General features: G+C 37.3%; 1 protein-coding gene across 1 annotated transcript in view; it reads right to left on the reverse strand.

The window, feature by feature from the left end:
* PRKX (protein kinase cAMP-dependent X-linked catalytic subunit) overlaps positions 1 to 23,165 on the reverse strand; it is a 61,034-nt gene that overhangs the window by 13,265 nt on the left and 24,604 nt on the right. The window contains exons 2-4 of the mRNA XM_054223165.1: positions 17,381 to 17,549; positions 13,231 to 13,494; positions 5,115 to 5,234 (exon numbers count right to left, since the gene is read on the reverse strand). Coding sequence (XP_054079140.1) covers positions 5,115 to 5,234; positions 13,231 to 13,494; positions 17,381 to 17,549 — 553 coding nt within the window. The remainder of the gene's footprint in view (positions 1 to 5,114; positions 5,235 to 13,230; positions 13,495 to 17,380; positions 17,550 to 23,165) is intronic.

Below are 23,165 nucleotides of genomic sequence, written 5' to 3' on the forward strand. Positions count from 1 at the left end.
ACTGCAGGCATATCCTTATTCACCAGTTTCTACCTCAAGCGTAAAGGACCTTCATATGAATAGACTGTCCATTTCATTATTTATTGTACGTCTTGAATTCAAATATATGTTTTGTTAGAGAAGGTTTGAAAGAGATAAACTGTTCAGAACTTGCAATTCACTCAAAGTGCAGCTGCCTTTCTGTGTTGGACAGTTAGAGCACTTATTTTGAATATCAACCATATTAATAATGTCCAACCACTATTGCAGTCCAATGCTTAAAGTATTTTTGCATGTCCCTAACGTTCTATAATTACTTTCTAAGAGAACTTAACTGCTTGCGTACACACACAAATACAGTGGTGGTGGCTTTGGATATCACTGGTAGCACAAACAAGGGTGAAAACAATGTTTCTTCATTTCATATTCTTTCCTTAATTTTATGATACCCAAACTAGCTTATTTCTTAACAAGTACTATACATTATTTCCATTATGTAAGTGTTTTCAGGTGTACTAATTTCTTCATCACTCAGCTGATGGTCAAGCACATTAGTATGTCCTTTGAAATATGGTAAAATTTGACCACAGACAAAACCAAATTCCATCAGAATAGGTAAGTAAAGCTGTCTGTATGCATAAAGTAAAAAAAGTAATACTTCAAACACAGAAAAGCCTGACAAAACTATCTGGCTAAGGAAAGTCTGAAGAAGATTTGTTGCTCTTGTTCAGAACGCCAGAGTAGTTTCATTATGAAAAACTGAGTAGTATCAGTTAGAAAGAAACTGGAAAATATAAGAATCTCAGGAAAAAAAAAATTGTATGTTTATAAATTCCTGCTTTGACACTAAAGAACAAGGAAAATGTCTTCGACATTTAACATGCATAAATTTTTCCCACAACAGAGAGACTATCATATAAAATTTCTTTTTCAGTCAGGCAACATTATGTCCTTCACATTCTCCAAGCAAGTTGACAAACAGTACATTCAATTTCCAATTTTGTATTTTTAATTAGATATTAGCACCTATGAATGCATAAGGCAATTAGAATGAGACTTTGTAACTATGTATTACAAAGGTGCCAGCTGCAGTAAGCAGACTGATATGAAATGCAAGGGTTTTTTCCCCTCCATCTCCAAACATTCTGTACACTATTAAGGTGTGAAATCAAGAGGAATAAGAGGTATGTATATGTTTTCACATTTTTACGTATGTTTAAATTGCTCTTTGCTTTCTGACTTTGAAAATCTGAAATTATTATGTCTACAATTCTTGAGGGAAATTTAAATCACACTTGGCTATATAATAATTTAATGGCAGTACTGCTTAAAGTACACTTGAACTGTATGCAAAATGAGAACAGCTTTGGAAGATTACATAGGTTTCTTACGAACAAACCAAATAACTTGACTTTGATACTGCTTGCAAATGTCAATCTGCAACACAGCACAGATTTTAGACAAAACAATGCAAGTATTGCGCTGGAAGCTACCTAATAAATCAACAAAAAAACCCCTGAGTTTCAGACTATCTTCACACCATAACACAAATACAAACAGCTGCCTTTTTACCACCAACTGAAGCTTAAAAAAAAATAATAAAATCTCTGTACATGGGACAACAGCTGCAAACCATTCCTTTTGCTAACTGATGCATAACAATGGCACTAACGTTGGTCTCAAAGATAACAGATAGTTTTAGCACTGAAGAAGATAAGTTGTAAAACCTCAAGGGAAAACAGACAGGTCTGAGAACATGAAACTGTCGACAAGCAACCTTTAGCTACCTAAGACCACCACATCACATAAGACCACCAAAGCAAAAACAAAAAACACAAACCCCTCATTAAATGAGAAAATTTAATTAGCTACACATCTGATGACCTAACATATCTAACATTAAACAACAAGTATATTTTCCTCTAAGGTAGATTGTAACAGAACACATTTACTCAAAATAAATAGGTCTTCCACCTCTTTCTATTGAGAGTTTGTTTAGCTTGCTTAGATTAACTCTATGAAGTTGGTATCACCAATCTATTCTGTAAAGACTTTTTCTCACCTCTGGTTCTCCTTGCTCTTTCCCCTTCCTATATTTTACTATCTTGAAACTAAATGGGACCTTTCCTTAAACCTAGTATGCGGAAAACTAGAATTCCACGGGCCTCTAGAGATTAAGTTAGAGAAATAAGACACTGCAGAACAGGAAAGTGTGGTTTTGTTTGTTTGTTTTTAGAGAGATCATTTCCTTATGCACACATCTACCAATTCTTTTCAATCGCTTTTGGGGTTCAGAGAGAGAAACTTCAGGAAATAACTACCAAATGTCTGAAGTTATTTACTTGCAGACCATAACTTAGTCTTGAAGTCATGTTTAGTTCACCTTTAAATAATTTTCATAGTTCTTAAATCTTCTTTGAATTTCAAGGAATAAAGTTACCTAGGACTGTTTTTGCATTAATAGACTTGATAGCAAATACCAATCCACAGCCTGAGATGGTGAGGAAAAGTGTCTTAAAACGCTACTGCCAACAACAGTGAAAAGCTAACAGAATGCCAAACGCATATGCCCTATGTGACAACCTGCCCTTCCTACAGAAAACACACACTAGCCACAATTCCGGCCCCCCCTTCAGCCCCCAAAACCTCAGAATCTTAAAAATCCTAAGCAAGTAATATCTACCCCTCTCCCAAAAAAACAAACAAACAAAAAACCCCAAAACCCACGACACCCCAAAACCTCCCAACAATAAAAAAAAAAAAAAAAAAAAAAAAAAAAAAAAAAAAGGCAGTCAACCAAATAAACTTGGGTGGAGTATTTATCCCGGCTTTGGATAGGGATATAAAAACCAGACACACCCAGACACCATGAAATAAAAAGAAGCACTCAAGCATTATGAAGAGCCTATCTACACAAATACCGTAACAAAAAAACCTTACAAAATCACTTGCAGGAGACAGCTGCTCTGTCAATCAGCCTATGTAAGATCTCAGTTGCCTTTTAGAAATGTGTAATTTATCTCTATTGGCTAAGATTCTCTATAGCCACAGTGTTTATATTAAGCTTGGGGGAATCCAGGTCTCATCACTTGAGCCAGAGTGTCAGGACATAGAAGATCCTACGCAGAAATGATTGCAGCTCCTCCCTTTTTTTATGAAGTATACCAGTCATACTTCAGTGTCCTGCAGTCTTGAGGTCTCATTGACTACAGAGAGATGAGATCTGGCTTGACTGTCACCTGTAGTCATTATGCTAACATTGGAAACCGTGTTTCTATTATTGCTTTAGCAGAGAGAATCCTATCAACATCTCTAAAGCGCGGAAAGGAAAACCGCCCAGTATCCACTTAACACTGAGACCACACAGACCAAAGAGAGTGGTCCTACCGAAACGCGTGGCAGGACAGTAAATCACTCAGACTACAGCTGGGAGACTGCAGCACCTGCGCTCATGTTACAGCACCAAACACTTATCTACAGTCTTCCTGCTGTCTAGGACTAAGATTAGTGGCAACAGGCTGCTGGGAATCTCTTGCTCCTTTCATCCTTCTGAGGACGACTCCCGTGACCAACTTGGGCTGCTCAGCCTTACAGGGTGCACTGCCAGAAAGGTGAAGCCTGGCCTCTGCACAGATCAACCTACATAAAAAAATGACTTTTTATTAGACCAGTCAGACAAGCCTGCCCCGGTCAGTAGGGAACTACTAGTACATTTTTATGCTTTTTCTGTCCAGAAATTGCCTTGAGATTCAAAGTAAATGCATATGCGAGCCTTCAGGAAATTGTGAAAGCAAGCAGTGAGCAGCAATTCTGTCCTGGGATAAAATTTTGGTGCTACTGGGTGAACTTCTTCACAGCAAACACATGGGATGGACTGGAGCTCTGAAGTGATCATCCATCACGGGAACTATCTGCTCAGACAATCTGACGAGCTTGTCCAAACACCAGAAGGGTCACCAAAGTCACCCTGAGCTGAGAGTACCGTATACAGAAAAAGGAGGAATAAATCCATGCGAGGATGTTTTTGTTCCAACTTGACCCTAGGGGGCTCTCTATGGCCAGAATGAAAGGCCATAGAGGCAACCGATACGCACTCAGGGAGCGAGAGGCACAGAGAGCACTGGGCCTGGTACCGAAAAGTTCTAACAACTATGACACGGAAACTGATGAAATATACGCCATTTCTCCCAAAGCTATGAAAGCCTTGCTTTCACCAGCGTTTGTTCTACTGCACCAACCATGGCAAAACCGATTTCTTTTGAAATTCCCACTTTTTTTTTTTTCTCAAGTACCTTCAAAAGTTACAACAAAGAAAAAAAAAAAAGGAAAAACACAGGGATGCCTTGCTCAGTACACAAGCAGATTTTCACATTCTCCTGAAAGCAGTTATTTTACATAAAATAGTATTTCTTTTTTGAAATCAGCGCAAATTAAGACAATTACTTTTACCTAATACTTAAAGTCAGAAATACTCAATTATATGAATGCCAGTAAGCCTTGCTTCAGTTTCAATTTGTATCTTTTTTAAACACTGCTTATCAAGCAAATTCCAAAACATCAAAAGTAGCGTTTCAGCTAACTGATTTCTAAATAGACCTTTTAAGCTTTTCCCTGTTCTTTTTTCTTTGGTTTAAAGAAAACCAGTGCTCAGTAGTATTCCAAGCTGTACTAACAAAAGTCTTCGGTACTTGTCACCGTGCATTTCTACAGACTAAAGCTCCCACTGCAAATATTTCACTATGCTACAAATTAATTACAGAAGTTTCAAAGAAAACTGGTTGTCCTCTTCTTCACACTTTAAATATAAAGGATTTTACATATAAAAATCTAAACTTCAACAAAAACTGTTTCCAAAACAGATAAGGAAAAGAGCAGCTGTTGAAAGTCTTACATAAAAAAACGCCAAGAAACAAAACCAACAAATCCAACACAATAAAAAACCCAGTAACAACAGTGATACATGTTCTTTTATACAGCTCCCAATTCCTTTCTTCAGAGGCAGAAATGAAACTGGTGTACCAATAATAAATTTAGCCCAAATTTGCTATTCCAAATATCATAAACAAAACTGGTAAAGAATCCTGTATTACTGTATTACATAATATTGCTGTGATATAGTAATCATTATCACTTACCCCGACAACATCTCAAATATGAGAATTCCTAGGGCCCACCAATCCACAGCTCTTCCATGGCCTTTGCTTTGTATAACTTCTGGTGCAAGGTACTCAGGAGTGCCACAGAGCGTCCATGTCCTGGGAGGAAAGGAAGAAAAAAACATCCACAAAACAACAAAACCAGACTGAAGTGAAACCAAAATAACAGTAATACAAAAAATCCAAACACACACATAGGGAGAAAAAAAAATAAAGACATCTACAAAATCTAAAAAGACTGCTTTGATGATGCTCTCCAAAGTTACATGGACATTAAGAAACTTCTCAGCTGCAGGAAATATCTGTGCACTGAGTTTTCCAACTGCTGGTATGGTACTCCATCCATTAGGCTATATGTGGTTTTAAAATTATTAAGAGTGGTTCTCAGCCTGTAAGCTGCAGACCCTGTGAGTTCTGGATGTTCACGCACTACTCCTGACAGGCCCAGCAAAAGGCAAGCTTATTGGTCTTTTCCAGCAAAAGGAAAAATTTTCATTTAGAAAAAACAAAGGGAAGACGGGCAGATAAAAAAGTAGTAGTTTAAATCAGTAAATTGCTGCAGACATAAGTAAGGCTCCTTTTGCAATCTAAGTAATATTTTTCAAATAGTATTGAAATGTAACCTGTCATCACTTTGACAATATCCATTAAAAGGAAAACATTTTGTATTTTTAATTATTTAAAATATTTGCAAAGTGTAGTTATGCAAGTGTGAAATATTTATGTAATACTATTTCTGATATATTTTAATGTCATTTTTAGTCATAATTTTCTTAATATTAGCTCAGGATACAAAAGTGTCATATTGCTACCAAATTTTAATATATATTTCCAGTTCTATAAATTCATGAGATAAATTGAAGCTAAGCGGATAAAGTTTACAAAGACCAAATCACAATTTGAAACAAAGATGATTCTGACACAATGTCTTTCGTAAATGTAAATTCTTCTTTTCAAAAATACCCACATAGAATTTGCCTGGCTTCACTACCTTTGACTTACGTTGAAATATGTGCGGAACAAGAAAAAAAGTGCTCTCATTCTGAATAAATTACACTTCCCTGATAGCAAGTTAGAAGATGAAACTGAAAACGTGCTCACTTTTGAGCACTTTGAGATTGGAGAATTATTTTAAATGGAGCCTTTGGGTGTTATTTTCTTGTTTTCCTTCTGTTTGATTGCGGTTTTTTTTACGCCTTAGCCTTGATTCATAAAAAAAAAAAAAAGAACAAGGAAGAGGGGCTGTACAATCAGTCAAGACTTTAAATGAAAATTTTTGATGCACAGAGTTGAATTTCTTCAATCTTGATTTTAATATGTCAAAACCTAAATTACGCCAGCTAAACTGTCAAGATGTGTTAGACACACTATGCACCCATGTGCTCCATGGTTCTTGAAACTGCATTCACTAGTGTAAAGAATACATCTTTAATTTTTATCATAAAATGGTGGCGTAATTTTATTGCTAGCAAATACAAACTCTAATTTTCCAAATTAAGCATACTCAAGAAAATTCCTACCTATAGCACTGCTTTACACACTACTGCCATCTAGCAGTTGCCTGGATTAGGACTAGGTAAATAAGAAAAGCTTTGCTGTCTCTTAAAACAAAATAGTCCCCCCTCCCCGAAGTTTACAAAGCTGTATTACAATCCATTGTATGGATTTTTATTCATACTGACTTAGCCAGCTCTGGAAATGAAGCAGCTGTCAGTTCTACTGCATTTGGGAAGAAGGGCTGTAGAAATAAAGAGGACAGGGCAGGCACGTTCAATTTAAGAGACAAGCTAGACCATTTGCAGGGCAATGTCCAACAAAATTCATCCTTTCCTCCCCCAAAATTGCCAACGCTATGAAGGCACAAATTGAGCAAACACGCACTCTTTGGTGGTTGTCATTACTTAGCAAGGTAATTTACATAGGAAAAAAATAAACAATCTAACATTTGGCCATGACTTCCAGGACCCCCATCATTTTCTGGTAACAATGTAACTAAACAGATGTTCAATTAATAACCAGATCTTTTTTATTCAAGCAAAAGGAAAACCACAAATAAAGGGAAGGCCAACATAACCCAACAAAGTCCCCTGGGTGCACTAGGAAATTAAATTTATTACCACCAGCAGGTCATCTCTTAATTTCAATCAAGAAATGTATGTTTACTAACTACACAAAAACTTGCAGGAAGCTCATATTCTTTGTCAAGCTGTGTATTTGTGCCATAAACCCACGACTTGTAGTTCCTCTTGGTCATGAAACAAACTATTAAATATTTTGGAAATACATCAAGTAAATTCTATAAAAAGATGAAATTGTCTGAAGTATTTTTATCATTACTATTTCACGACTGTTGCATATTCATCTGAAAATCCAGATCATACTTTTGAAGATAAATTATAAAGCAGAAAAATAAGAACAGACAGTTTCCTTCAAACTGCTACAAAACTCCCACTGCTCTGGGTTTTCAAGATAAAAGCTGAAATACAGGTAAGCAATAGCTGATAAAGCTGAACATGTAATTTTAAAACATGAAAATAAAACAAAGAATCTACTCTGGTCACAGAAATAAGCTATAAAATAATATTTGCAGGATGTGTTAACAGTATTATTTGGAGAAGTTGAGTCTTGACAGTTAACGTATTTTAGCGTTCTACATCATTCAGCATCCACCTCTGTAGGCCCTGAGAGGCTTCTCGCATACGAGCCGGAGATTAATAACAATGTCCTTTTTGGTATTCTCTTCTGGAAGTTTCTGCATAATTATATTCAATGGAGATTGCTTAGTTTCCAGACCACAAAAGTTTGTTCTGCAAAACATTATTGCAGAATGTGACAAACAACACACTTTACAAACAAGACTTGCTGTGTCTTGTTTTGTTTTTTTTTTTCCTCTTTAATCCACTCTGCAGAACAGTCACGAGGCACATCCTGCTTAATCAACAGCACAGAAGTATCCCCAATATCTTTAAGGTTAATGACTTCTCAAGTTTCTAGGAAGACTTTTTTAGTTTAAAACTATTTTTTTTTAGCAATGTAAACTGAACAAATTAAAATTAACAGTGAATAACATTTCCAAAAAAAAAAAAAAAAGAAAAGAAAATCAGGAAAGTCCTAATTCTACCTAAAACTTTCATAACATCCTGAGGGAAATCTGTGCATTAAAAAAAAATATATAAAATTCTATGAGCTTTAGTTTTGTGCCTCTGTGAAAGAACCAGGGATTAACACTATCCCCCAGCCCTCTCAAAAAAAAAAAAAAAAAAGTGAGAAAGATCAAAAACATGTTTAACAGATATATTATGTCCAAAAAGTGGTAAAAGCTTTCTAGAAAAAGAAAGGTCTAAAAATGTAATGACTGTAAAGTTCAAAGCAAATCCTTTCTACATCCTTCAGGTAACAACCCCATCTTTTTTCTTGACTTTGCCCTTTCTTTAAAGTAGTGGGACATCTATTTTATGCGAATGTACTTAGAAGAAAGTGAAAAGGTTATTAAATCTTCAGTTAAGCAACACCAAGGTGGGAAAGAGAAGAAATAAACAGCAGGTGAGGCAAAGACACAACGTTTTGGAGAAAAATTTAGAATTTTAACAGTACACTATGACCTAAAAGGGAGGAACAAGGATAAACAGAAGGACATATCAACAAGGAACAGAAGGAGACAAGAAAACCTCCTCTCTTACTTCTTTCTCTAGGAAAAAGAGTCTAGCCCTTCAGAAAACATTCTAATAAGAAGGTAAATGAGGAGGCTACTTCCCACAGCGGGAACAAGAGCTACAAGCCAGCCACTCTCTCTAAAAAGCAGCCTCATTGTAGATGGACGTGGTGAACACTTCCCCTTTCACACATAGTAATGGCAAAAAGGGAAAATGCGTACAGAAAAATCTCAAGTAAGCAATTACAGAAACATTCATGTGTGGTTGAGCAGGGAGCTTCAGAAAAAGCTCAAGTGGAAGACGGAAGTTTACGGTAAGTGGAAGAAGGGACTGACCCCTTGGGAAGATTACAAGAATGCCGCCAGAACGTGCAGGGATGAAACAAGGAAAGCCAAGGCCTCCTTGGAATTAAACCTGGCTAGGTATGTCAAGCTCAACAGGAAGGGCTTCTACAAGTATATTGCAGGCAAAAGGAAGACCAGGGAAGTTGCAGGCCCGCTGTTGAATGAAACAGGAGCCATGGTGACAGAGGATGCGGAGAAGGCGGAGTTACTGAACGCCTTCTTTGCTTCAGTTTTTACTGCTTGGCCGAGCCCTCAGGAGTTCCAGATTTCGGAGAAAGTAACAGGGAAAGCAGAAGACTTCCCCTGGCTTGAGAAGGATCGAGTGAGGAATCTATTAGGTCAATTAGATATTCACAAGTCCATGGGCCCCGATGGGATGCACCCGAGAGTGCTGAGGGAGCTGGCGGAAGTCATTGCTGGGCTGCTCTCCATCATCTTTGAAAAGTCCTGGAGAACAGGCGAGGTGCCTGAGGACTGGAGGAAAGCCAATGTCACTCCAGTCTTCAAAAAAGGCAAGAAGGAGGAGCCGGGGAACTACAGGCCAGTCAGCCTCACTGCCATCCCTGGAAAGATGATGGAACAGCTCATTCTGGGTGTCATCTCAAGGCACGTGGAGGAAAAGAAAGCTATCAGAAGTACTCAACATGGATTCACCAAGGGGAAATCATGTCTGACTAATCTGATAGCCTTCTATGACGGCATGACTGGATGGATAGATGAGGGGAGGGCGGTAGATGTGGTCTACCTTGACTTAAGCAAGGCGTTCGACACAGTCTCCCACAGCATCCTCATAGGGAAGCTCAGGAAGAGTGGGCTTGATGAATGGACAGTAAGGTGGATAGAGAACTGGTTGAAAGACAGAGCTCAGAGGGTCGTGATTAGGGGCACAGAGTCTAGCTGAAGGTCAGTGACGAGTGGTGTTCCCCAGGGGTCAGTACTGGGCCCAGTCCTCTTCAATATAGTCATCAATGACCTGGATGAGGGGATAGAGTGCACCCTCAGCAAGTTTGCTGATGACACAAAGCTGGGAGGGGGTGGCTGACACACCACAAGGCTGTGCTGCCATACAGAGAGACCTGGACAGGCTGGAGAGTTGGGCAGAGAGGAACCTTATGAAATTCAACAAGGGCAAGTGTAGGGTGCTGCACCTGGGGAGGAATAACCCCATGCACCAGTACAGGTTGGGGGCTGACCTGCTGGAGAGCAGCTCAGTGGAAAGAGACCTGGGAGTCCTGGTGGACAACAGGATGACCATGAGCCAGCAATGTGCCCTTGTGGCCAAAAAGGCCAATGGCATCCTGGGGTGCATCAAGAGCATGGGGGTGGCCAGTAGGTCGAGGGAGGTCATCCTCCCCCTCTACTCTGCCTTGGTGAGGCCGCACCTGGATCTAGTTCTGGGCTCCCCAGTTCAAGAGGGACAGGGAACTGCTGGAGAGGGTGCAGCAGAGAGCTACCAAGATGATTAGGGAACTGGAACACCTCTCTTATGAGGAAAGGCTGAGGGATTTGGGTCTCTTCAGTCTGGGAAAAAGATGGCTGAGGGGGGATCTTATCAACACTTATAAATACTTAGAGGGTGGGTGTCAGGAGGATGGGGCCAGGCTCTTTTCAGTGGTGCCCAGTGACAGGACAAGAGGTAATGGGCACAAACTTGAGCATAGGAAGTTCCACCTAAACATGAGGAGGAACTTCTTTACTTTGAGGGTGGCAGAGCACTGAACAGGCTGCCCAGAGAGGTGGTGGAGCCTCCGTCTCTGGAGACATTCAAAACCCGCCTGGACGCGTTCCTGTCCAACCCGCTCTACGTGACCCTGCTCTGACAGGGGGGTTGAACTAGATGATCTCCAGAGGTCCCTTCCAACCCTATGATTCTATGATTCGTGGGAAGTATTATGTATTAAGAATTTGTAATTGTATTGAAGGTGTCCTGCAGACCATGTTTTTTTTTATATATCATGTCTTCTCTAGGAATACATTTGTTGGTCCTAAGTGGCAGGATTCCTCATAGCTGTTTGAAAAACATACATACTTTATGTTTTATTTTCACAATTCATATACGCTATACCTATATATATACACACTCATATTCACACACATACACATATGGTTCATATGCACAGATATTTGCATGCATAAAAATGACAAGATATATCCTGTACTTTTATCATAATCTACAAAACAGAATACCCTACTGGAGTGCATTAGTGGATACATTCTTGACAACTGTGTATTTTTACAGTGACAAAAACAATGCTGTGAAAGTGACTACAGCTAGTGGGAGAACACTATGTAGTTCCAAAAAAATCCAACCAAACCACCAGAAAAAAACTAAACGAAACTCTCATAGGTAACTACCTGTGCTCTAACTGATGAAGTCCTTCCTCCTTTCAACTTTATGTTCTGTATTTTTATTACATGTTGTACATTTATAGGTAAATCACCTACAAATATAAAACTACTATAGTGTTCTATGATTCAAGTTAACACAAACCTATCAACTTCACTGCTCCCTCCAACAATACAGGATGCAAAAACACAATTAAAACTAGTAGTGATAACTTGTTTTGATGTCCTAAAATGTATTTGAACAAATTCACTCTTATAGATTCATCCTCCAGGTTGAAAAAATATACTCTGATGTGAACTATCACCTTATTGAATGAAGGGTTACTTCTGTTGTGCCTTAAACCACAGAAATCCAAATTAAGAATAACCACTAAGTGGCACTATCTACATGTAAAAAGGAAGTCGTTAGAATCTGTAGGAAAATGTCTCAAAAAGAGACAGTCCTACTTTCTTACACGGAAGTAGCCTTACCTCTTCCTGCAAAAAGTTATTTTGATTTAAAAACAAAATATTAAAAAAAAAAAATGCCAACATTTGTAGACCTATCTGCTTGCCTAGAGGAAACCTGAATTCAGTCAAACATTGATATTGAAACACTATGGTTTTAAAACAGCCTTTCAGATCTTGAATGGAATAGAATCAGTGTACTTATTAGTTGCCTGTCATTCTTCTATGCTAAGCCAACCCAGGACTGTGAGCATGTAACCCATAGGGAAGCAACCTTTATGACCTCCATAACACGTCTCATCTGAGTTTTACTTCATAAGGGATCCATTAGAGTAGTTCCCTCAGATCCATCTTCATTTCAAATTGATCTTGTAGAATTTCCCCACACACCCTGAAGTTGCAAAAGCAGCATCAACCAGGTAAACAGATGAATGAAGAGGATGAGAACCTACCTAACACCTTACCTAGCACCTACTGCTTACTAGACTGCCTCAACTAGAACAATCAGATAATGTCTCTCTCAAGAGATGGCCCAAGGGCATAATACCAAACGTTGTCACACCGCTTTGCTAACATGACAAGCTAGGTTTTTTCCTCCCTTTTTTGAATCCCAATGACAGCTCTTGCTTCCTTTTAAGAATATATATTATAATCTTGGAAGAGTAGTTCAAATGGAGAGAACAGAGAAATCACTGGGGAAAAAACCCAGGAAAAGTTTACATATGCTAGTAAAACAGACATAAGGCTGACGGTATTGTAGAAGTTATAGTTAAATAAATTGCTTCTGCTGAAGCTGACCTTATTGTTTCTATCTAGATTTTGCACTTTCATTTTAGCAACAGGCCAGTGAAAACACAATAGCCAGTTTTAAAATGTTATACCCGTACTTCAAAAATCTCTCTAAAAGGAAAGCAGAAGGAAACAGCAGTTACAAAACACTTAACAATTCAATGTGTATGGAGAATTAATGTCCCATTTGACATGCTGATGTACATATCTCAATATTTGCTCATATTACTTCACTTTTCACAAGATGACTGCTGAAAACTTTAATATACAACTCTACTCATATAAAAATACTTTTTTATGGTAGCTTGTTTGTGATATTGCTCTTAGTTGCACCTAAGATGTAATATTGGTTTCCATGCAGTCATTTTACAATGATCATTTCCTTCATATTAAGGGACTTGGTATGTGTGAACCACACAGAGTATTAGGTGAAATGCTGAGCTCCAAAATCCAACTTATTTTTCTTCCAAGTGTTTAACACGCAAAACGTAATTACCGTATCAAAAACCTACTTACCTATCCACCAGTTTTTTAGCAAATCCAAAATCAGTAAGCTTGATATGTCCTTCTTTGTCCAGTAATATATTTTCAGGTTTTAAGTCTCTGTAAACTATTTCTTTGGAGTGCAGGTATTCTATTGCACAAATAATTTCTGTAGAGTAAAACAGTCCTGTGCTGTTGTTGAAACGCCCCATGTTGCGCAGGTAACTAAAAAGTTCTCCTCCTGGCACATATTCCATTAACATATATAAAAAACGTTCATCATGGTTGGTCCAAAACCTGTAACAAAAATATTTTATTGAAAAAAAAATTAAAAATCTCTCTGATTTGCTTTAGAAGTAAGGTTTTGTAAAATGATTTCTATTGCCCCAACTATATACATAATTAATTTATGGTTCCTATTCCGCAAATATTAAAACCCCAAGAATCTAGCAGGATTATGTAACAGATATTCAAGTATCTGTCTCAACCTGAAAAGTAAAACAGATACTTCAGGACATGCACTACACAAGCCATGCAAGAAAATCTAACTGATAGACTCCGTTACATTGTACAAAACAGGTCTCTGCTAAGCACATAGTAACTGATTTAGTACACTGTCAGTCCGCTAAGACCATTCTTACACACCTTACATTTTAACAAAAGCAATAGAAAAGCAAAAAATGACAGCAAAGCAAGATCCATTTCTGTACCGCTGAATTAACCTAATGATAAGTACCTTCCATTCCTCAGACTGTTGCTTTTAATTTAGGAACTATTACTAGTGGTACATTCATTACTAGCGTGCAGTAAAGAGCAGCTAAGGAAAAAAGAAAATAATTCCATGTGGCTTTCTAATGCTTCATTACAGAATACAGGAATCTTCTCTCACACATTCCCCAAAACTAAGCTGTTTTTCTTTCTACCCACATCAAATAACTCATATTATCACACACTCAAATGTAACTCAACTGTTAAGAAGAAAATAAGTATCTGGTAACATCTTGAAGAACATTCTACCTTTTTAAAACAAACAGTTATCCCCATTACTACGATAATAAATAAAGAACACTATCCCTACCTACTTTATTGATACAAAAACAGAAGTTACTTTAGTTTCTAGCTAGTAACTGCTTCTGCAGTATCACAGGCATGGAAAGATCAAACATTTTTTTTTTTCTTCCTTCCCTCTTTCTCTTTTCCTTCATTAGCTGATTCCTAATCAAGGCACAGACTCTCAAGAAAGATAAGCAGAGCAAACTGAGCTCCTAACCCAGGAGTGACTTTTGCTCAGTAAGATTTTCTTGATACCAGCACTGAGGCCATCCAAGAAAATAAGACAGAGTATGAGACATCAGCAACTGTTCCTCCATTCCTTCAAAGTCCTGAAGAAAGCAAAGCCCAGACTTTCCTTTTGCTTTTATGGCACTATCTCCCTATCAGAATCACCAACATCATTAATTGGCTATTATGTTCAGAATATCTTTATCAGCTATGTAAAAAACACTCTTGAGATGTATTTTAAAGGAGTTAGGCAAAGTTGCACCTACAATAAACAAAGGAGGAGGAACAGGAATGGGTAAAACAAAGGAAACCACATATTTAAAAAAACATCCACAGGGGAGAGAAAGGGCAAAACCTGACTAACAATACAGAGGAAAAAATGGAAGACTTAGACCATTAAAACACAGTATTTTTACTGGAATTAATTTCTTCGAGAACAGAATCTTAAAGGACTGTCTATAAACAGAAAAGTAGATACATTATTTGGAATGCATGAAAAATAGCGAAATAAAGAACTTCAATATTTCCAATAGAGATGGTGTTTTAATACACAAAGGGAAAATATCACATTAGCTGTGATTAGAATAATACGCATGATGTCATGTAATTTTATAATTCAGCTTCATGACATGAACTTTGGATGCCACCGTGAACACGTACAGACAAATAACCTTTTTTTAGTTTATGGGACTGTAAGACATGGTTGATTTTTATTAATTTTGTTCTCTTGAAAAAAAAGATTCAGGACCTCCCTACGTGCAGGAAAGGCATTTCTCAAAAGTAAGAGGAAAAGGAAAAAAAAAGAAAAAAGTCTTTATATACAGGAAGGTATAGGAAGGAAGAACACCATAAATACGCACCATTACTTTAAAATTCTCCATCATGAAGTGCTAAAAAAAATACAATGTTATGCTGCAGTGACACATATTTCTTGTTTTGCAACCAGAGGAAGATACTATCCCTGTTCAAGGAGGTGACACTAACTGAAAATATAAAAAGCAGATCATGTAGATAACACAGTTCAAAGGCATTAAAGCAGACCATAGAATTTTTTCCCCCTTTTTGCTGATCAATTATTCACAAAGAATTAATGGAAAAGCCCCATGTACTGGGGAGGGGAAGAGGCAGCTGAAAAAAAAGCTGTTAGCCACACAAAAAGCAGCAGAAAGTTTTATTTCTCATATAGTTAGTGATAATCGTCCATGAATGCTTGTTTAACCTAAAGCACACAAACGTTAACATGACTTAAAATTTAACTAACTCATTTCAGCTACGTTACTTGGAGTCTCCTTTGCCAAGGGACAAAGGCAGCACACGGACATGATGCAGCACCTCCTTGAACACGTCAATGGAAAAGGCAGAGCACTAGATGACAAGAAGAGTGTTTGCCATGTACAGAAGTGAACTTCCATTTGAATTGTGTCCTGTCTTTCGTAATTTTGAAAATATGACGTTTTGGAAATAAGGCATGAAGGAAATCCAAGAAAACTTATCAGTTTGGATTTTTGATCGCTTCTGTATGGATACAAACCCTCACATCCCTGTCTCTGACTTCTCACCCAAGTTTCTGTATTCCCTCACTTGCTGCCCTGTTCCAGATGCACAGACGTACTAGGTTGGTTTAGGTTTTTTTTTGGTTGGTTGGTTTTGGTAGGGTGTTGGTTTTTTTTTTTTTTTTTTTTTTTTAAAGAACATATGTACCTAGATATACATATAAAACCCTGTTCCCCCTGTTCTGTCCATATTTTAACCAGTCTAACCAGATGTACTCAGCCTCTCCATCTTGCTTCCTGCATGCATCTCAAACTCCACATATCCTAGAACTCATCTTACTGATACTATGCCACACGCAGGATTTCTGAACACTGGCTGGAAACTAATAGCATCATGATGCTGGAAAAAGCAACAGCACACCAGGGAAAAAGCCTTCTACCGCAGGGCTCTTTCCATCTTTCAGATGACTACCATGGTTTTGCCTCTTCTTTTCTCTCTGATACTTTCTCAGCCCTGGGAGGAGGCTGTACTCCCTGCAGCTAGAGATTAACTAAGGCTAATTTTGTCTAATTTTATGTAAAACTGACTAGGGCAGGTAAATGCAAAACAAATCTTGGTCAATGACCCTGTATCCATGCATGAGAAAACATAAATGGAAATTAACTGTGCAATTACCTACAGATTTAGTTATCCCATTAGTAAATACGGACTAAGACAGAAAAGGTGCTGTGCTGCTGTGCACAGAACAGTACGATGTCTTCTCTTCTTAAAGGGATCATTAGAATAATCATAATCCCACTAAAAAAAAGTATTCCTCAGGAACTGTGTTTAAATCATGTTTCTCAACAGATTCCATTACTTGGCCTCAAATATGGGAATAGCAAAGCCCAATGCTGCAGTCATTTAAACTCTAAAATTAGAGTTTGCAAAAGTGTTCACAAAAGTTGTCAAAAAGAAAATACTTATGCCTAATTCTATCTTTATCTAGATATCTACAGGAAATACATATATATAAAAATACTGCTTTTCTCACCATTCTAACATCAAGACTCATTACAGAAGTAATTTTAATGAGACAATCCTACCATTTCATTAGTATTTTCCCCTAACTTAAGAAAACTCCTCTTCTGCAGTATGAAAATAAGAGATAGAGTAAAGCTATAAAAGTGTAAAAGTGAAGCTTATAATAATTTAAACATTTAATCAATAATTTATGCCTCTTGATTTTAAATTCTTGATTCTTCTATAAGAAATATTTTAGTCTGAAGTCCATTTCAGTCTGGATTATGTAATAGAAATTAAAAGCTTGGTGTTGGTTAAGTACATAACAACTTGCAATGAGACTCTGGAACACTTTAACTGCACTCTATATATGAGTTAAATGAATTTAAAAAATACATCAACTTACAATCTGATCAAAAATGGGTGGTTGACCTCTTTCAAGACTGACTTTTCATTGTGCACATGTTGCTCTTGCTTCAGTCGAATGACATCAGGAATGCTCATTACTTTCAGTGCAAAGTAACGTTTGGCCATTTTTTCTTTCACCAGATGAACACGCCCAAAGGTACCTGTGCCTGAAAAGTCGAAGAAGAAATATCAACTTATTGTAGAAAAGAAAAAAAAGCAAAGATAATTTACTAAATTAAAGCCTACAGGAACTCAATTCCTGGTTTGCTTGGGCTTTTTTCCTCATCAGTATATCAGTATTACATTTTTTACCTGTTTTCACACAGTTTTTTTTATTGGGATTTCCCAATTTTTATTGATAATGATTTAATAAAAATAATGGTATTGTGATACTGCCGCTCTTTGGATAGATACTGGAAGTATTTCTTGCAAAGAAGAGACGTGGTCCTGAGAAAGGATAAGGGAGATGTACAAAGAAAATAAGTATGTAATGTATAAGATTCAAATATAACCAATATAAATAAAACAAGCAAAACTGTTTCCAAGTGCTGAAGAAAGGCTGGGAAACACTCCCTTAAATTTCAGAGATTAGTTTTAATTTAGATTGGGCATGGAGGGGTGGGATAAGCTCAAAAGTAGCATTCAGCTTATTATATTCACAGTGTGTGGCATAAAAGAAAAAAAATAAATCATCACTGACCAAGAATGTAGTGTTCAACTGTAATGGATTTAATAATTCCTCAACACAAAAACCTACTTAACTTTCCATACGTTATTTATTAAAACAAGGTAGCTAAAAAAAATAAAATAAATCAATCAGCGTTTAGAATGTAAGAACTCATAAGACGAAGAGTACAGAATATACAATTATGACAACAACAACAACATTTAAAATATTCATCTACCAACATTCAGTGGCTGCGAACCGCTGTCTGCAGTTATTCAGGTGAGGACATTATTGCCTTAAATGTGCACAGAGAGGTGAAGTTGTTCAGTAGGATAAGGGAGCGATGGGAACAAACACTTAAAAGTTGCTGACCCTTCTGAAAACAAATAATAAAAAAAAAAATCTGCTTACAGCGCTAGATCATTATATTAGACGGAGACAGTAGATTTCAGGCACCCTTTTTTAGAGTTAATGTATCCCTTTTTCAACTCACTTAAAAATATAAAAGGAAAACAAAAACATATTTTCTTTTAAATAATGTAGTACGCATTTCTCTATTCAATACAGTAGTCATTATAGTTCCTTTTAAGTGCATTGCACTCAAGACAATTATGTGTTTTTTTCAGTTTGAAATGAAAGTTAAAACGAGCACATTTAACCATGCTGCTATTTGTACTGCTGCGTAGTGTTATACATTTGAACATGAACGCACATTTCAGCTCATTGGGTGGTTGTGCATTGTTTTTTCCACTCATTAAACAATGCCATGTAGGTTCCATTCGAACAGTACACCAGATATTTTTAATCCTATTCTCTGACAGAAATATGTGCCCCTAAAAGGATGCTTGGCATTCAAACCAATTGCCTGATTTGTAAAAGGTCACTCTCTTATTGAGAAAAGCCTTCCAAAAAAGTCAAAATCTTACATTTAAACTCATAATTTTCCCCTTCTTCGCACATACTCTAGGAAGGCAGCCTGTAGACCTATTTCAGTATTATTAACTGGTATGTCAATTGATTTCAGATTGTGCTGACCAGTTATGATCAATCTATACTACAAGACAATTTTCTAAGATGTATAGTGGGTGCAGGGAGATGAGTATATATGTGAGAGGAAATAGATTTTTGAAAGAGGTGCAGGGGGTAGAGAGACCAAAGAAACGAACATCCCAAACTGCATTACTTGTGGAGGGGATTAAAAACAAGGGAGTTTTTGCCTCTAGTAGTTTCAAGAAGCTTGAGAATTTATAAAAATAAAAAAATATATGTTTGTTTTCTGTATGTGTATTCTCACTTAAAACATTCACATTTTATGTAACAGTTATTCTTTCCAGTCAGTTGTAATAGTGTTTAAGAGCATGGCATTTACTAAAAAACAAAACAAAATACTCATATTATAAACCAGAAGCTAACAACTTCAGTAATCCATTTTTATGGAACTCGCAGCTCCATCACCAATACACCTTTCAAAACCAGTTTACGAGACAAAACTTCTCACTACACAAACCCACCAAGGATTACAGTTGTCCAAGCACCAAAGATTCTATCAAAGCAGTTTTACATTCCCATCTGTCCTGAGTTACAGTTCTTTAACCAGGAAAACTGTAAACAGGTCTCATATAAAGCCTGCTGTTATAGTAAAGTAAGCCACCAGGTTACTCTGGAAAATTTATCATGCAATTAAATCCTTTAACAATGTAGTCACATTAGATACCTGTAAACAACCCTATTTGCACAGGGATGGGCTTCTGCACTGAAAAAAAAACAAAACAAACATACCAAAAAAAGGCCTGAAAGCTTCCAAGCTGAGCCATCTGTTCAAGCTACTTAAAACATTTAATATTTACATCTATATTGAATGCATAGACAAAAAAAAATTATTAGGTTATTTCAGAATTAAGAGATGAAATTTAAGTCCTGAATAAAACCACTGTCAAGAATAACTGTAATTGTACTGCATACTGAACCTAAAAATCATCTATAGCTTTTAAGACTTCCAAATGTGGACTCGGGGAAATTAACAGTATCAATCCCATAAGTAAATCCTGGTTTTATATGCATTTTGATACTTGTATGGACTAAGTGCTTCCATAGACATATTCAACAAGTAAATTCGAAGAGAACACATACCTAATTTTTCCTAGGTCTCTAGTGATCTCATGTTTCATGACTTGTTCTACTTGTCTTAGGAATTTTTATTTTAGAATGCTTAAGTTTTTCCTTATGCCTTTATTGGTCTAACTTTACAAATGGTGCTGCTCAGAAATAATAACAGTAATAATAATAGCAATCACAAGTTCTATCCATTTTCAAAGAAGGGCCTGTCGGGGACTTATTTAGCAATAGTTCTAACTTTGGAAACACGGCCTCTTTAAAAACTTCTCTGCCAGGAACAGCAAAGCCTGGCAGGCTATTCCAGAATAGTGGCAAGCACCTAATCTAGAGAGCCTCCGGGAAAACCAGAAGACCACACAGACAGGCGAGAACATACAACCTCCCTAACCAGTTTTATTGTTGAACTGATTGCAGGCAGTCTTTTTTCAAACATCTTTAGCTCAATTTCAAGCAGCTATGGAAATCAAGAAGACAATGCAGACCAAGAAGGCATGTAACATTTGTTTTCAGACATCTCTTCTCATAATACGAATCTTCTCCCATTCAAGTTTTCTCAGAAAATCCATTAGGCCTACATCAGTTGGTAGTGACAGTACCCAGACACACAACCACCACCCTTCCAGTACTTCTGACAAACAATATGCTCTCTTAAAGCCCTAAAGAAAAATAACAGTGATATTCTGGAATTTGCTTACACTGTTTAAGCTGTTCAGTCAAACTCCTCTCACTGCAAAGAGAAGCAAACATGGCGAGTACTACATATTTTTTCAACCAAGGAAAAGAAAAAAAAAGACTACTTTAATCATATGGGGCCATTAACAAGGGGAGCAGGGGAACTTGCTGAAACTTAAAAACAGTTGTATAAAGTATGCAAATGAGGTTTAATATATGCCTTTGCACAGTCACATACAGGACTAATTGTTGAGCTTTTTTTTTTTTTCTTTTTTTTTTATGCTTAGCCAGACAACCGGATAAAGTTTGCATACAAAGATGACTACAATGCAAATATCTCACTTCAAACTTTTGGTCTGGATCTCCTGCTCATGCTTTTAACTATTTTTGCAAGTATTTTTAAAATTCTCTTCCTTGCAAATGGGGGACAGGAGGGAAGAACAGGATGGGACCTGATGGTCAAGATGGGAGGTTGCAACAAGGTGTTGTTATGGTTGTTTTGCACAGTCAGGAAAATCTGTTTTATAAAAACAGGTCTTGTTGTGACTAGGCAGAAATTCTGCCCCTCACATTCGTGGAAGGAAAACTAAAAAACTGAAGCAGCAAAGTGGCAGCGTGTAAAATGGAGGCTCAGTTGCATAAATTAGAGGGAAGGTTTTTGGAAGCAGAAAAAGGCAGCAATACTAGTCTTCTATCAAAGTACTTCTGCCTCCTCCTGCCCTCCAGGAAGGAGGCATTAAGCTCGTGGAATAGTTTCTGTTAATCCTCATGAAAGAATTGTTCAATTTTTTGCCCTGATCACCCCAGAGCTCAGCTGTATGAACCGGCTAAATCTGACCTTCTGTGACAGATAAGTAAACATTCCTTAGGATTACCTTAAAAAAGAAACATTCTGTACTTGCCCATCTTGAACATAATAATGAGAGGAAAAACAGATTCGTTTGCAGATTTGCACAATACTCTACTGACATTTATTTAACATCTAGTTCAAACCAAGAGAACTTCAGGGACCGTGTACTGTTCTACATGAGTCCTGGGACCTACCAAGTACTATCCTGCTAAAGGAAGAGCAATGGCTACACACACGCATATTCCTACCTGTCTCTCCTTATTATAGCACATAATGCCAGAGTTTTAGAGCAAAAATGTGCTTACATCAAAAAATTATACCTCGTGAAAACAGTTGTTATTAGAAAGTCCGAAGGAGGATTTGTCTTTTATTTGTGCAGTCCCCTTCTCCCTGCTCAGGCATATAGCAAATGAAGGTTTCTGGCCATCAGCAACAAAAGCAAGTGAAGAGCGCCTGTGGTATTTGCAACATGCAACAATTCAAGATTTTCAGGACTAAACGGGCAAACAAAATAAAACATGCAAAATGCTAACCACTAATCTAGTCTAATCTGTTTACAACAGAAACAATAAAATTTTTGGATCCCTTTGCAATTTAATGTGGTTGCAGAACATGAAGGAACGCCAGCAATCTTCTCTATTAGGTAACCTTCTCATGTTAAACACACACAAAGGAAGGAGGCCAAAAACTGTAGAGGACCAGCTTGGCCTAGGTATCAAACGCAAGAAGGGCATTCTCAGCCTTACAAAACAAGCTGGATTCCCTAATGCCATGCCAAAATACCATAGCCAGTTTCCAGGGTTTTACTCTCTTTGAAGCCTGGTAGAAAAGAATAAAGAGTGTGGGAATATTTCTGATGCAATTTTAGATACTTTTGATGCTAGGAAAACCAATCCTGCAACTTTTGATCAGCTAAAACAATTGAGTGAGTAGTCATGTAGTGACTATTTTGCTATTGATGTAGGTGACTAATTTAATGCTCAGTTTGCCTCTTTATTTGTTCCCAGTAATTAGGCCCAGCTGTTCCAGCTTCCCATTCTTCTAATCCCCAGCTCTTTCTTAAAACGAAGTTTGCCTTGCTCAGATAGATACCATATGTTTTAATGAAGAATAAACTAGGTCATGTGAGATCCATGACCCTGAGGGCTGCTTTCTGAGTCCCAAAGGGGTTGGTCTTGACTTCCACAGATGCCTACAAAAAGCAGCAGATGTATTTACTTTTATTTACAGTTAGAAGAGATATTTTGTACTGTGCCACATATTAGTTTTTATTGGTAGCTACAAGCACAACAGACTTAATTCTGTTGAATATCAGAGATAAACTAAGTGAATTGTATCAGATTACAAACTCACTACTGAATGTCAAATTTGGCTGCCATTTAATCTGTTTCAGTTTGGGACAAAACTTGAACAGCCTAGCAATAAATATCTTAAAGAAGGGGAACAGGTTGTCAATAATTCTTGACAAAGAAGGGGAAG

This window comes from Rissa tridactyla, chromosome 1 (genome assembly GCF_028500815.1).
Source record: "Rissa tridactyla isolate bRisTri1 chromosome 1, bRisTri1.patW.cur.20221130, whole genome shotgun sequence".
Classification (NCBI taxonomy): Eukaryota; Metazoa; Chordata; class Aves; order Charadriiformes; family Laridae; genus Rissa; species Rissa tridactyla.